At 32.8% G+C, this 16,325-nt stretch overlaps 2 protein-coding genes across 4 annotated transcripts; one reads left to right on the plus strand and one right to left on the minus strand.

The window, feature by feature from the left end:
• Window positions 1-1,341: 1,341 nt before the first annotated feature.
• On the minus strand, window positions 1,342-4,750 carry LOC105765410 (two-component response regulator-like APRR5). 3 transcript variants are annotated; one of them, XM_012584485.2, is made up of 8 exons: window positions 4,363-4,749; window positions 4,005-4,166; window positions 3,768-3,898; window positions 3,571-3,681; window positions 3,123-3,288; window positions 2,721-3,030; window positions 1,960-2,608; window positions 1,342-1,874 (listed from the first exon to the last, which is right to left on the minus strand). In XM_012584485.2, exons 1-8 carry the CDS (start codon window positions 4,607-4,609, stop codon window positions 1,740-1,742), a joined length of 1,911 nt encoding a protein of 636 aa, XP_012439939.1. In that variant the 5' UTR covers window positions 4,610-4,749; the 3' UTR covers window positions 1,342-1,739. The 3 variants fall into 3 exon arrangements, with proteins under 3 accessions (XP_012439939.1, XP_012439940.1, XP_012439941.1); XM_012584486.2 differs by having other exon boundaries at window positions 2,721-3,027; window positions 4,363-4,748; XM_012584487.2 differs by lacking the exon at window positions 4,005-4,166 and having other exon boundaries at window positions 4,363-4,750.
• A 5,111-nt stretch (window positions 4,751-9,861) lies between these two features.
• LOC105765411 (hypothetical protein) lies at window positions 9,862-12,273 on the plus strand. The gene is made up of 6 exons (XM_012584488.2): window positions 9,862-10,555; window positions 10,662-10,830; window positions 10,913-11,089; window positions 11,167-11,250; window positions 11,426-11,507; window positions 11,686-12,273. The coding sequence occupies exons 1-6, from the start codon at window positions 10,263-10,265 to the stop codon at window positions 12,114-12,116; spliced, it is 1,236 nt and encodes a 411-aa protein (XP_012439942.1). The 5' UTR covers window positions 9,862-10,262; the 3' UTR covers window positions 12,117-12,273.
• The last annotated feature ends 4,052 nt before the right edge of the window (window positions 12,274-16,325 follow it).

The raw sequence follows: 16,325 nt of genomic DNA on the forward strand, positions 1-16,325 counted from the left end.
TATAAATCAAAATCTCAAGCCCACTAAATGCATTAAACTATCATAGTTTGAATTTCACATCCACTTTTAAAAATTTTAAAATTTTATTTTTATTTAATAAACTATTCTCGTTAAATTCACATTCGCGTTTAATTTGAAATTTTAAATATTTGTGTTTTGAGTAGCAAAATCCTATAAAAACTATTTAAATAAAGTATAATAATTCAAAGGCTTTATTTAGTATTCCACATGATGTGGGTACTATTTTTGTAGATGAGGTGTATATACACTTGTGATTCAAGCATTATTTTAGTGCCCGTGATGTGACATATCATGATTCTGTATTGGTTGATTGGGTCAATTTTATGTTGTATTGATGCTCTACAGCTTAACCAACTAAAATTAATAATCATCTTAGGTACTTTTCTCATCAACATTTATATCTGTAAGATTGATGATTGAAATTGGAATAATAAGTATTTATATTCTCATCAGCAACTACATTTTTTTTTTACAATTAACTACATCTCTTTTATAATTATCTTATATACTATTTGTGGAGTTTTTAGGTTGATATAATTTATTTTTAGGGTATAATAAAATAATTAAATAATTAAAATATATATTTGACATCATTTAAACCCATTTGTGGAGTTTTTTACCTCAATTGAGGGTGAATAAAATAATTACCCTTAATAGAAAACCTTTAAGTTGCTTCATTATAAAACTTTTTAATTATGTAGACTTTTTTATTAGAATATGTCATAAGTCCTCAGATTCTTAGAAAATTTGAAATTTAGTCTTTCTACTTTTCGATTTCAAATTTAGGTTCAATTGTTATTACTGTTAATTTTTTTGTTAAATTCAGATGAATTAGATTGTCACCTTTCAAGAAGGATTTTCGTATGTTTTGTATTACTAATATTTTAACAATCCGGTCGTGATCTCCTACTAGTTCAATTAATATTTTAATATGATTAATATTTTTATATAATATTTTAAGGATCTCATTACTCAATTTTATCAATTAAACCAAAAATCTAATCGATTGGATCTCCAATTTGGTTCTGGTAATGAATTGTTTGTAAGCTTTCAGACCAAGATCAGGATTGAACCTCAAAATGTGAGAAGCTCGAAATTTGTTTGTCCAAATACTGGGCCATTTCTGATGCTACTCAATTATCAGAGCTTAAGTGAGCAATTGGCCCAAATTTAAGTGTGAAGCTTTGGAGCTTGGAATTTTCAATTGAAATATACAAGCTTTTCCCAAAAGACACAATGAGGGGTAAAATAAAAAAGAGAAATATATTTATATTTGGAAAAATCAAGATTAAGATAACCATATGAACATTACCAGCGAAGTTTGTATGTTAATTGTTACTAGCTTTTATTACTAGGTTCAACAGTCAACTGAACTGTTGATAGAGTGACAAAAGATTTGCGTTCAAATCTTCAGGTGATACTCGTCTCGGCTCATACAATAACAAGGTTGAATGAACAACTCTACAAAAGTAAACAAATAGAGAATGCCCCAGAGAAACCTAATGAAAACCAGGGAAGCAAACTCTGTTAAGGGTAAACTCTAAGCTCAAAATGTGATTTTTACAAGTACATAGTAACCTACTGTGTTAATAACTACTAATATGATTTTGAGTGTAGATATGAACAAAAGAATCTTTAGTGTTTGGCTGAAATTGCAAGTGCAACCAATTCTAAAGATCCATGGTAAACTTCAATCCATGCACTTCTCTATGTTGTAACTAGCCATCGGGTGAATTGTGATAATGACACTCTGCTTGTATCTGCGTAGGATGATCGACTTGTGTTTGACGAACAAATTGGCCTTTTACTCTGGGTCGCTGCTCCGCAAGTTTCTTTCTGCTCTCGTATCGGACCTGTAAAATTGAAATATTAGCTGCCTCTAAGTGGCTCGATCCATGTGTATTTGATCTTACAATGATGACGATGATAATGTTGTACCTTTTTCTCATAGCATCTATCCTTCCGCTTCAATCGAAACTTGGTTAGAGCTGCTTCTCGTTGGATAGAACGGTGTGAATTTCCAGCAGGAGCAGGAACATTGTCGTCGTTCTTTCTTTCTGTAGAAGCTCGAACAATAACCTGATCAACATTGCTATTACTTGCACTACTGCTCCCATATGCAATACCATTAAGTTGACTAATGGATCCATTACAGAAGCTGCCGGTTCCACTTTGATTAACGGTAGGAGAAATATGACCTTTATCTTCGACAGAATCCAACTTTTGATCCATCTGATTTGTTCCAGACGCAAGTCGGTCATAAAACTGTCTAGAGGAATTCATTTCGAGACTGGAATGATGAAATGGATTCACACCAAAGGTAGGTTCATGTTGGTTGACTGAGCTTGGACATTCTCTCTGTTCCATGCATGATGTGGCTGCTTCAGTGTGCCTCGATTTATCAGTAGCTCCCGCAGTCGAAGGAATCATGTTTCTTTGAGAGGTTACCGTGGGACTAGGAGTAGCAGCATCATGTTCAGAAACGATATTGGACAATATCGTCTCGGAATTAGACCCAGATTCTTTTTTTTTATTACTGATACTTGTCAGTGTTGAATGCTGGGGCTGTGATAGTCTATTAGAGTACCTGTATTTATGATTAGCAACAAAAAAGATGAAATTATCGGATTTAAGATGCGCAAAAGAAAAAAATGCTATCCATTTGTTCTAAAACACTTCAAAATACAACAGAAACCAACCTTGTAAAGGCTGATGAATTAGGATGCCAGAGAATAGGTCTTTCTCGAGTAACATTATTCTCAAAATCATTATTATTACATCTTCTCAAGGAAAGATCTAAGGGTGGAGAAGAATCAAACTTGCTTGTGCTATTTATTGAAGAAAAGTTGAAATTTCTGTTAAATGTTCCCATGAAATCAATAGCTTCTCTTGGTGAATCAGCAAGTGCATTACCAGCCTCAACCGAAATATTCATATTCGTTCTTTGACATTCCAGTTCAACACCCTTGTACGCAGTTGTCAGGTTGGGATCCTTGCAGGCATTGACTGCTTACAAATTTGATTGAGACATCGATAAAAGTTTAGATGTTCTCCTACTGAGCAGAAAAGCAATGCCAAAACTCAAAAATTTCTTGTCTTACCACTAGTTTTCGTCTCATGCATGAGCAGATTCTGATTTAAACAATCATGAGCTTCATGCATCTGCGATCCACTTGGTTGCGATTTTCCCTTTATCAAGTCTGAAAATTCCTGGATAGTTTCCATGTCGGCACTCTCAGCTTCCATGTCCGGCTTTATACAAGAGCTCTGCAAGAGATAGTAATTATGCATTATTGTAAACTTCATGTACCCAATTTAAACTGTAAACAAAAACAAATTCCTTTTGACCATGAGTGACCTCTTCAATACACATAAATCTCTACTTGAATTCGTGACATGATAGCATATAAGCTGTAACACTCCACACACCAAAAATTCACCGCTATGGAAATAGTATATCATCTTAAATGGCGTGGTTAAGCGTAAGGCAAATCTTATATATAGGAAATTCACTGATCAATCAAACAACAAAGCTCAAATGGCACTGACCTGAGTATCACTTCCTTTATCAGTTTGTCTTGCAGCATCATTTTCAGAGGTAGCTTCAACCCGTTTGCGTCCAATGCTCTCATCCCCGGGGCAGTTTCCGCCAATTATAGACTGATTCAAACAACAGATACAAAACAGGATCAGAACAAAAAAAATTGGAAAATTATTACAAATAAAGTGAAAGAAGTAAAGCATACTGATTGTCTTCTCCACGCATGCTGCCATAAGTTTCTCAGTTCATTTCTCCTTACTGGCTTAACAAGGTAATCAGCAGCCCCTCTCAACATGCATTTGTATACTGTGCTAACTGAATCTTGTGAGGACATCACTGCAATATTCACGCAAAATGACAAAACAAGAAACTTGATTTAAGTTTAGTTTGTTATGGACCCATAGTAGAAACGATAACAAATTCGTATCTTTTTATATCATACTTATAACAGGGATGCTTTTACAAAGCTCATGCTCCATGATTAGTGTAAGAAGAGCAAATCCAGATATAGATGGCAAATCCACTTCTGCCAAAATGAGATCATAGTTATGGGGTTTTCCCTTCAGCATCTCCCATGCCTTCAACCCATCTGGAACTGCAGAAACTGCTCAAAAAGATGGGGGGAAATGCACCATTTTCAGTTCCAAATGTAGTATAAAACAATTCTAAAGAATTTCTTATTTGAAAACAGCTTAATTCCAAGATCAAATAACACCCTTTGCTGTACTTTAAAAAAAAGGAGAAACAAATAGTAATAGTTCAGGGATAAAAATGAGGTAAAAAAAGGGATTTGCCCTAACCTTTATAATTGCATTTCTTGAGAAGAGCAGCTATAATTTGCCTGGTTGAATCATCAGCTTCGATCAACAAAACCCTCAAAGCCATCCACCTTTCCCATTTCACCACTTCACCATAGACACAACTTTCTTGCTGCTGCTTCTTTTTCTTCTTCTTTATCCCTTCAAATTCCCCATTTTCCATCTCTGTATCACTGTTACCTTTCACCTCCTTCACTTCCTCGCAACTCATCACCACAAAATCCCCCATAGTTTTGTTTTTTTTCTGCTTCTTTTTTTGTATACCACTAAAATCTATTGCTTTTTTTTCCACAACTCTGAACTTAGCAAAGCAAAGTAAAGAATCGAAAATCTGTCCAATTCCCAACTACTAAAATCAACATTGGCTATACCACCAAAAAAAAAATAATAATAATAGAAATCTTAACTTTAATCGAACGGTAAGAAACTGAATCAAGTATCCATCTAATTCTAATCCAACGGTGATAAATATCTGACCGGCGACCAAGGTGGAAAATATCTAAAAATCTATTTTGTGTGGCCTACGGGAAGCCATGGATTGTGGGGCTCATATTTTACCAAAAAGAAAAAAGAAGGAATGAAAAATAAGGGGTCAAACAGGGGCTTCGGCATCGGCTTCGGCTTCGGCTTCGGCGTTTGGGGATATTTTTCTTGCGTGGGACCCACTGCTAAAAAATCTATTTCGAAGCAGATATTATTTCTGTGAGTGCTTTTAAGGAGACATTCGATTTACTGGACAGTAACCCAACACGTGGGCGTGTTGCAGCGGAGCGCTTTTCTCTTCTTCTTTTTTTCAAATGTACAAACTGCACCATTAAGTCACCCAACTTTAACAAATATTCGATTTGGTCACTGAAAATAAAAATCTCAAATATAACACCATGGTTAGATAGTTTTTTCGGTTTAATCCCTCACCGTTTATTTGGCTAATGGCAGGATAAGGGAACATTCATTTTAGTCATCCATTTTAATCAAATTTCTCATTTTAGTCACTCGTTTTCTTTTTAATTTCTTTTTATGTTATTAAACAATAAAGTAAACCTAAGGTTTAAAAGGAATTGAGTTATTTGGAAATAGAAGCTGAAGGGACCTTTTATCTTTGTTTTTTAGAATGCATAATAGTAATTTTAATCCTTCATTTTTACATTTTTTGCCATTTTGTTCTTATTTTAAGCTAATTTTGATTATTAGCATTTTAAAAAGTCAAATCATTTTTAAGTAGCAATATTGACTGAAATATTTTTTACGATATTAGTTCATGTATACTTCATACTAATACAACACCATTTTTCTTAAATGATACATCAACAAATAATTTAAAATTTATAAAAATATTCAGAAAAATAAATAAATAAAAGTTCATAAAAATTCAAAATAATTTTTAACAAAGAGAAGAAATTTGTAACACCCTAACTGTCTCTCAGAATCGAACAGTTCGGACTACGCCACACTGCAGTAGTGTGACCCTGCTTCCTATTTTTCAAGTTTTTTCTAAAATTTTCTATTTTGTTTCAAATTGGTTCCTGATTGTTCCCAAGTTATTTTTAAGGTCCCGAAGGCTTGGTTAGTATTTTTACTATGATTACATTAAGTTCGCTTATTTTGAAAATATCTTATTTTATGTCCAACTATTTTAACACATTTGTCCTAAATGAACTGTTTCCTCATATTATTACATTAATAATTAAATAGTTAATTAATACAAAACAAACCATAATACATGTTTTAAGGACCAAACCCACACGTATGATTTATGTTTTAAAAAGTTAAAAATATATTAAAATCTTTAATTATACTTCTTTTTTTGTATAAGTATCTTTGATTCTATTTGTTTTGTTAGGTCTGGTTTTTTTTTCCTTGATTTCAAAGTAAATTTACACTCGAATTAAATATTGTTTGACTTGCTAAGTCAACTCAGTCAACGAATTTGAAAATATATTTGAAAAATAAAAAAATATATAAAATTTAAATATTGAATTAATGGTTGAGGAATAAAATCAGACTCCTTTCATCTTCAAATTTGTTCCAAGATATTTTGTTGTATTGTTGGTAGGAATTGAATTGATATTTGTGTAGACAGAAATTTAACACTAAATCATTCTTGAAAATATTGAACTGATGGGATGGGATACCAAATGCCAACCATTCTTATTTCTTTAAGCAACTGCTGCTCTTTTCTTCCAACCTTTTCCTTACTACGTGTCACTTATACAACCTTTCAGATATATGGCAAATTCGTGTATAGCAAAGCTGCTCTGGAATTGAGCGGCTGGGATTATCAAAATTGAATTGGATGGAGAGAAGTTGAAAAAGTAGAGATATTTTATGTGCCAAGATTGTTGTTGCTATGACTAGATGCAACCGGCCTTCAATGATACACAACGTTATGTTGCGAGATAAGTGTGAAGTAATAAAAATTTGATTTCCTGGTTGAACTTTAGTTAAAATAATAAAATTGGGTTAAGTGAAAAGCATTAATATTTTAAGTTCAAATTGGATTGTTTTTTTCATGTGTATTTATTTTTTTAGATAAATCACAATATATAAAATTATAAATACTTTTAAAATAATATTTCTTACTTTGTAAGATGGTGAAATCAACTCTTTCAACTCTTTAAAATATAATATAAATAATTATGATTTTTTAGCTTAATAAAAAATATATATTACCCTTAAAATGAGTGCTATAAACACAAATTAATCAGACCCTATTAACCCTCATATGTGTTATTGGTTGTGGTTAATGGTGATTAAAAGCGAATAACATAGTCTTCTCTCACACCCATTGGCATGCTATGCAAGGTTTTTAAAATTTTGATTCAACTGGTTCTATTGTTCTATCTTAGTTCCTAAAATAACTAGTTCAATGTCCTCCTTTAAATAGATACTCCGACTGGTTTAACCCGATTCAAACAATAGTAGTCGTAATTTATTGTTTTTGCTCCTATCGTGTCTTGTATATTTTATTAGGTCTTTGCCTGACCTGATATGCATATTGTTTCTTTCTGATGATGAAATGAAACGAAGGATAAAAAATCTATTCTAAAATTACTCGTATACTTTTTTCAAATAAGGAGATACAAGCTATATATGGACATTAATTGAAAAATAATTTAGGATTTTGAATATTATTTTAATCTGAATGAAATTAAATTCACATCGTAAAATAATGAGTATTATGTGTTTGTACTCCAAAAATTATATTTTTTCTAGATTAAAATATATTATTAGTCTATGTACGTATTTCGAATTTGAGACTTAGTCCTTATATTTAAAAGTTAAAAATTCAATCCTCCTACTTTTTCAATTAAAAAATTCTAACCTAATTATTATCGTTGTTTGTAATTTCTGTCAAAATTTGTGAACTTTACATATTCAATTTTTGTCAACCACATGCAGCGTCATATGAGGGCAACATGTCATGTTGGCAAATTTTAACTAAAAATATGTAAATGAGACATTGGCGCTTGCAAGCTACTCGAGTTTGATTAGAACAAAATTTGGACTCGATTCAATAATTATCGAGCTGAGCTCGAGCTATCAATCGAGTCAAATGCGAGTTTAGTAATACAATATTACTCGAACAACTTGCGAGCCTTATCGAGCTTTTCATAAATTTATATCATTTCCCTTAATATATATTATTAACCCTAAGCTTAATTATTGAGTTGAGTTCAAGCTTGAGTACAAAAATTGATAAATGAGCTTAATCGAACTTAAGCTCGAGTAGCTCAATTATATATTGAGTCGAGCTCAAGCTTAAAAATAAATTTTCAATTGAGCTCGAACTCAAACTTTAACAACATTCAATTTTTAAGTTTTGAAATAGAAAAATTAAATTTTAAATTTTATGTAATTACAGGTATTAACAATACATGTTAACCCTTTTTTAAATATTTATTCGAACAGCTCGGCCCCCACGAGAATAATTTGGTACTTTAATTTTGGTTCACATATATATTTTTGATTATTTGTTTTGCTATAGTCTGTCAAAGTTATATATATAAAGCAATTTGCATTTTTTTATCAAAGTTGCTTGAAATCTTACTAAAGCAGTTACATGTAATTAATTTATTTAAGAAAAGTAACTTTTATTTACAATATTATTTTCAAGATTCAATTTTACATATATTTTTAGAATATAACGTGTCTTATTATTGTACTCAATCGCTTGTTGATAAGAGTTTAGAATATAAGTAGTAGTAATAGGAATTATATATATAAAAGATTGAATTTATTATTGCTTATTATATATTAGGTAAACGCAATATTAGTCACTAAATTACGAGTAAATTTCACTTAATTAAAGGAAAGTTATAATTTGGTCACTAAAGTTTTTGAAATTATTATTATTTTGTTACGAACTGTTAAGTGCTACTTTTTAGTTACTATAATAACGGTTTTAATCTTCATTTTATATATATATTTTTGGTCAAATTTACCTTGTTTCCTTATAAAATTATTTAAAAAATTAAAATTATTTAAACATAGAAATTTCTATATAAAAGTTCTAGAAAAATAAAATCTCAAAAATATTATTGGTGAAAATTTAATATGTATGAATAATGAAAAGTTATTATTTAATAAATTTCAATAACAAATTAATTAAAAGAGAAGAAAAAAAAAGATTACATGCTTCCGTAATTTACCTTACATATTATTAAACCATCGCATTACATTTTAGCTATTGGTTTGAACGATACATTCTAAAACTTTGAGAGTCATAAGTTTTTTCTTTTTAAGAGATTATAAGTACAATCATAAATAACATATGAACAAACAATTAAATTAGAATTAACTTAAAATAAAGCATAGTGGACTGGAATTTAAATATATTCAAGGTTATATTAGAATATATTCAAAAAATTATATTAGAATAAATTTAGATAAGACCAACACATGATAGAACTTAAATTTGAAATAAATCTTAAAATAACCCACACGTTACTTAAATGAGCATGATAAAACTCAAATCTAAACGAATAAAATTCTAGTCCTTCAAATTATTAAACATGCTTAGAATATGGGTAATTAAACATTAAAATTTTTTTTCAATGAGTAATTAAACAATATTTGAATAGTATAGAATATGGGTAGATTAGCAACAATGTAAAATTAAGGCTAATTATATATTCTGAACAAAAAGTCTAAAAAGCCCTCTTATTGTGTCATTTCGATAGTAGAACTATTAACAAACATCGACTTAAATGATAAGAAAGGACAAGTGAATTAATTTTTTTGATACAATACTTAAAACTACTCATAATCTCTCTTTGACTCTTAAATAGAAATATAAATACCCTTTAGCATATACACATCCTCCTACGTTAGTATAATTAATTTTTCTTACCATAAAAACATGATTAATTAGTAAGAGATTTTTATACCCTTTTGCCTGTCTCCTACATGTTGTATGTATTAAAAGAAAAAGCAAAAGTGTAAAAGGTGGGTTGGGTTTTCAGTCCACTTCCACCGTCACAATTGTCTTCCTTTTGTTTCATGACCAATTGTTGCTTTTAATTCATTCTCCACCGTTCTTGCTTTCCATGTCTCCCTTCAATTTCTCTTTCAACAAAAGCCGAAGGGTAACCTTTGTCTTCTCTCCTCCATTCAAAACCCAAAACGACATCGTCCTCACCCCCCTTTCCCTCTCCCTCCATCATTTTCGTACAAAACAACAAAACCCATCATTCTAGTTTCAACCGCTAAAGCTCATGTCCAGTTCTTAATATCAAACTCAAACCTTAAATTCTGTGTCTTTCCGCCCCCCCCCTTTGCCGCCATATCTAACCCTTCTGCTCCTTGGTTTATCTTTATATGGCCTGTACTAATCTTTAACCAGACTATTAATATTGTTAGAGGAAAAACAATTCCCAGATACGATGTTGTATTTGGTTCCATTTTGGATAGCGTTTTTAGTAGGTATATTAGTTGGCTGGGCTTGGAAGCCGAAGTGGGCAGAACTGTTAACACAGAAACTGAGTTCTGTTGTATCCAAATCGTTGGAATTATCATTACCGTCATCGTCTTCTATGTCGCCTATGTTCTGTCTGAAAAACTTCGGTTCTTCTTCATGTTTGAACTCCTTGAATTTGCAGCCAGAAGCTTGGGTTATTGATAATGGAGAACAAGGGAAAACGCTCTCTGTTTCTCCTTCTGAATATGACAATTCCAGGTAACTTTGAAATCTATTTAAAGTTCTTAATTTTAATGCTGGAACTTGATCTCTCTCTCTCTCTCTCTCTATATATATATATATATATATATATATATGTTTGTAGCACATCCAGATCAGTTGTTAATGAAGGGTGTTCAAGTGCTATTACGGAGGAGGATTTGAAGCATTTATGTCAGCTTGTTGAAATGAGGGACGGTGGTCCTACATGGATGCATATGATGGATCGTTCTACTCCAAATATGAGCTACCAAGCATGGCGGAGAGATCCAAAGGTAGGATTTATCCTGAGTGTTCATGTGACATTATGTTTGTGAATGTTAGACAAGCTAATCTTTTTATATATGGATTTGTTAGACCGGTCCGCCTCAGTACCGCAGCAGAACGGTGTTCGAGAATGCAACTGCAAGGATAGTGAGAGACTTCTTCTGGGACGATGAGTTTAGACCAAAGTGGGATCACATGCTTGCATATTCAGCAACCATAGAAGAGTGTTCTACAACAGGGACCATGGTTGTTCGATGGATAAGAAAGGTTGGTTTCCATGAATTTTGCCTATGCCTTGCAATGCTTATACTAACTTTATTCTTTTCTAATTCTTTGTGGCTTAGTTTCCATTCTTTTGCAGTGACAGAGAATACATAATAGGTCGACGGATATGGGAAGTTGATGGATCTTACTACTGTGTGACAAAGGTATTAAAAATGGGTTCAATATTTTTGACATAATGCTAAAATTGCCAGAAATTTGTTTGCTAATTCGAACACGAGGCTGTAGATTGTCGACGAAAATGAATTCTTCTGAATAGCGTAGGCCGATAATCAGCGATGGTTTGTTGGGTGTTTCTCAACTCAGATGACTTTGTTTCAGGGAGTTACGTGCGCTTCTGTCCCCCGACGTAACAAACCAAGACGGGTGGACCTGTACTATTCAAGTTGGTACATCCGAGCAGGTATGCCGCTCTTCTTTCTTTGAGTTGAGCCATTGGTTTTAACTTGAAATTGCCTCTGAAGCTTTTGCGATCAATGCATATCGGATCGTATAACTTGTGATTAGCATAAGTTAGAAGCAGACAACTACAGAAAGTTGCTTGTATTAGTATGCACTAAATTTTCTCATCATACATTCAGTGGAATCAAGAAGAGGTAATGGCCAGCTGACTGCCTGTGAGGTGTTACTCTTCCATCATGAAGATATGGGCATCCCATGGGAAATTGCTAAGCTCGGAGTACGTCAAGGAATGTGGGGAACCGTGAAGAAAATCAAGCCCGGGTTATGTGCTTACCAAAAAGAAAGAGAGTCTCTAGCTTCGCTATCTCAATCTGCGTACATGGCTCAAGTCAACACTAAAATAAGCATGGAGTACTTGATATCTTTGGAAAGCAATGAAGTTTTATCGAGGTCAGATGTAGATTCCACTTCCGAGAACCCTCTAGCTCAGAACATTTCAAGGGCCCTAATTTACGGTGGTCTAATAGTTCTAGCTTGTAGCCTGGATCATGGTGCGTTGAGTAAGACATTTATCTTTGGTATGGGTAGAAAGCTTACAGACGGGAAATAGACCGAGTTAGAGTGCCGCAAGGCATAGGCTTATCTTTTTGAACGAATATCGGTTTCTCGATATTGTAGAGGCAGAGATTGTATATCTATGTTTTACTGATATGTACATATTATGAACATCACATCAATAAGGCAATAGAGCTGTACTGCTTTATAAACTCGCACTGGGAATTCTCTCATGAAAGCCACTGAACCACTGGCACCTAACTGTTTATTTGCTGTGCTCAGCCACTTTCATTTAGGAATGGGCTTACAGTCTTGTAATACAATGGCATTAATTGATCAACTTTTTATAATATTAATCTGGATTCACTGGGGCATTATGAAAATGGTAAATTTTCCCAGAAATATCAAAATACATTCCATACTTCAATGTTTGATTTGCAGGCTAGTTTGCTTGCACTTGTCTAAATAGCAGAACACTTTCAATCTGGTGCTATGAACCTTACAGCAGCATAAAGCACATTGTCAAACGTCAAAAACCCACCAGGGTTTCAAAACAGTTCAACCCATCAAACTGTGGTGCCACCTTGGGTAGCGGTGTGGTCTGCATCTTTGTGTTAGGCTTAGCCAGCATACTCTCTGTAGATGAACGAACCCCAACTCCAAATTCCTGAAAAAGTAAACCAAGAACTAAGAAACAAAACATCATAATATTATACAGCAAGAGAAAAGACCAGGGGCTACCTTGGCTCCAGAATGACGATCAAAAGAGTAAATCCCCACTACAGCAGCTACTACAGCTGGGATTGTTGCAGACACTGTACCCAAAGCCATTGATTTTTTGAGAAGATGTAGAGGAAATATTTAGGTTTCTAATTTATGATAGAAATAAGCTTCTAAGGGGAAAGATAAAAGGTAATGGCATGTAGGTGCCTTGGGGATGAAGAGAAGTAAAGAATGAGTGAATTGGGAATTAAACAAAAACAGGCTAAAAAGCCTAGAAATGGATGAATTAGTACTTTACCTTTAGTTTTAGCTTTGGGGTATATATATTTTATAGGATAATTGTACCGGCAAAAAAAAAAAGCATCTATGGCTCAATGCAGCCGGTGGTGTTTGATCATTACTTATCCATATCGAAGAAAAAGTTGAGCTTCGTTGGCTAAAAAGTGTCATTGGCTGCATGTCCACATTGGAACCCACTCGGATTGTAGCTTTGGCTATAGATATTTAAGACGGTAACCAAGGGAACCCACTCAGAAGGTGAGGATAATCCTATCCCACAGCCTAGATTTGAAGCCTTTTAAGGGAATGAAAATAAGCCACGTTACGTGGACTGTACCGACCGCATAATGCCTTTTAGCTTCATCTCTTCATAATCCCCTTATCTCTCTCCCCCGGGGCCTCCTTTGAACCAACTTGCACCGCAATCCTAATGCTTTGGTATTGTTACATACGAGGGCTTTGCCACTAGATTACCTTTTGCCATCTAGCTTCACTCAATTGGTTTTATACGTCAATCATTCTTGACAATCAAGCCATTTCGATAAAATAATCAACACTTATCATTCACATAACATGTAATCTAAGTGATATATTATATAAGCAGTTCTCTTACCGTAATAATAGAATACATGTTCACTTTTATAGTACGACTCACTATTCTAATAGAACAAATTGTCGTTAGCCTCCACCATAATCTCTTCTGCACTAATTTTTAGTATTAACAAGTAAAATATTTTTTAAAAAAAGAGGAAAAATATGAAAACAAAACTCTTTCATTTGGTGCTTTTAAGTTTTATTAAATGCTTGGTAGTTTCAGCCGACAATTAATTCAGTAACTGATATTTATGCTCAAAGAAAACGTGAGAAGAAAAGAATTAATTTCAGATGAAGTAAACAAGGATGTGGTCCCCTTGGAGTGACAAAGCAAAGAAAGCGTGATACTTTAAGTATATGCTTTTACATTTAACGATTCTAACACTTTTTTCTTTTTTTTTTTTGAAAATTCAAGTAAAATTGATTTATGATCCTTTATTTTGATGAAATCATACGAAACAGCATCCACAGTCGGCACTGACCCTTGTTCGCCATTTCAAGCATCTAACATTATCAAGCTATATTTGCAGAGGTTTTAATATTCCTAGATTTTTGTCATTATTAACAACAGCACCCAGTAGTTCAACCTATATTGTGCTAAATTAGCTATATATGTCAAAAAAAATTTATTAATTGATCAAATAGGTCGGTTTTTTTTAAATTTAGAGAAAAATGTTGTTTTGTGAGAGTGTGTAAAAGTTTATCCAGCTAGACGAGCTTTCTTATCAACTGTGTAGAAAGCGTGCCCAATTGAATGCACTTCTACACTTTCTCTCAAAAAATGACCTATTTTTCTAAATTTTCAAAAAATCGATCTATTTGACCGATTAACTTTTTTTTCCCGACATATATGACTAATTTAGGCCCTATATTGAGCTGTTTGTGACAAATGCTGTTGGCAGAGAAAGCCTTTCTTTGCCCAAATACTGTAAAGAAAACCCCAAACAGATGTATCACCCTTTGTCAGCTGAACTGTATATATAGACCAAATTGTTTTAAGCTCAGTCCACAATTTGCATGTTAGAGTCCATCTATACGGTGCTTTTTTGTTCCAAAAAGTGGGCCGTAATCCCACCCTCTTAGCCCAGTGTTTCAGTCGAATTTATAAATCTATCCATAAATCATGCATTAAAAGAAAAGAGCGAAAAACTATTAGATTATTTCACGTTCATAATGGTAAAATAGTAAAATTGAAAAAAAAAAATTAAGGTTTTTGAGTTTAAATTCCATCATGTCAACGTAAAAAATATAAAAAAAATAATTTTTTATATAATTTCACAATATTAAAAGTAACATAAACTCAATTAAAACTTTGAATAATAGTATAAAAAAGATAGTAAGATGTTGGGAAATTGCAGTGCGCTAGTTTTAAAAAGTGATTTAACAACCCATTAGCAGCAACAAGCTCAGCCTGGGAGAGTGGTGAAGGCGGCTCCGAAAGGGACGAAAAGAGAACTGAAAGGGGTCCATTACAAAATTGTAATTAAAGCTAAAACGATCCATTGAACTTTACCAACGGAAATAAATGACTAATATGATTATAAACCATCATTATAATATAGATTGGTGGGGGAATTTAAATATAGTGGAATTAGATCGACTAACCCAGATGGATGGCTCTTCGCTTAGGGTTCCTTCAAAACAATGGTGCACCTTTCACCCTCTTCTTTTGCAATAATTATGTTATTGTGATATGATAAACTTATATATATTACTAACATAAGCTCGTAAAGCGGGAATACTTTGTTGGGTGCTTGAGAAAATAATCCATGATTTACTTTCTCAACCACTCAAAGAGACGTTCCTACTCTATGAACTTGTTTCTCTGACCCTACACTTCGAATGATATCTAACTTGTTGAGGATTAGTAATATCTGCTATCACTTTTAATCATAATTTGAAAATATTTTCAAAATTATCTTCATCTTAAAGTTTTTTGAGGTTTTATTACATACAAAACTATATAAAAATATCAACTCAACGGTACATTTGTATCACTTTATCTAATCGTAAATACATAATTGAAATTATTCTTTTTTATCTATTCACGTGTGTCACAAGCTTTTATCACTCTAAACTATAAATTCGAGCACATAGTTTCAAGTATAAAACTCTATACTTTAGATAATACGAAACCTTTTAGTATGAAAAATCCAAATTAAATATGTAGAAGGTGGTCCAACAGTGGTCTTGCAGACAGGGTTTAGGGCAAAGCATTCCTTAGGGCGGGACTGGGGTCCTAGGCTAATGGTGTACCCTTGGTTAGTAGGTGAGGTTAGGTTAGTTGGAGGTGATCCATAGGGCAAAAAACATTGGTAAAAGTCAACTGTTTCAAATTATATAAATATTAAGACAGTCTCACCAGATCCCTTTCCCTTTGGTCTCAATTTGATAACTGAGTGGAAGACCCAGCATTTACCTACGAACACCTAAAGCAATAAGATTTTGTTTGTTCAGTTGTAGTAGTTATTTGGAGTGAAAATGAAAAAGGAATCTTTTTACAATTAGCATAAAAAGTCAAAGGTTTCATCATTTTCATTAAATTTCTTGTTTTCTTCCTTGCATTATAATTTCCCTATTTTACTTTATTTTTAATTATTCATATAATTAAACAATGCTTAAATTCAAATATGTTTTAGTTATAGAGAAATAAAAAATGGATTCTCTT

The sequence above is a fragment of the Gossypium raimondii genome, chromosome 12 (assembly GCF_025698545.1).
Source record: "Gossypium raimondii isolate GPD5lz chromosome 12, ASM2569854v1, whole genome shotgun sequence".
Lineage (NCBI taxonomy): Eukaryota > Viridiplantae > Streptophyta > Magnoliopsida > Malvales > Malvaceae > Gossypium > Gossypium raimondii.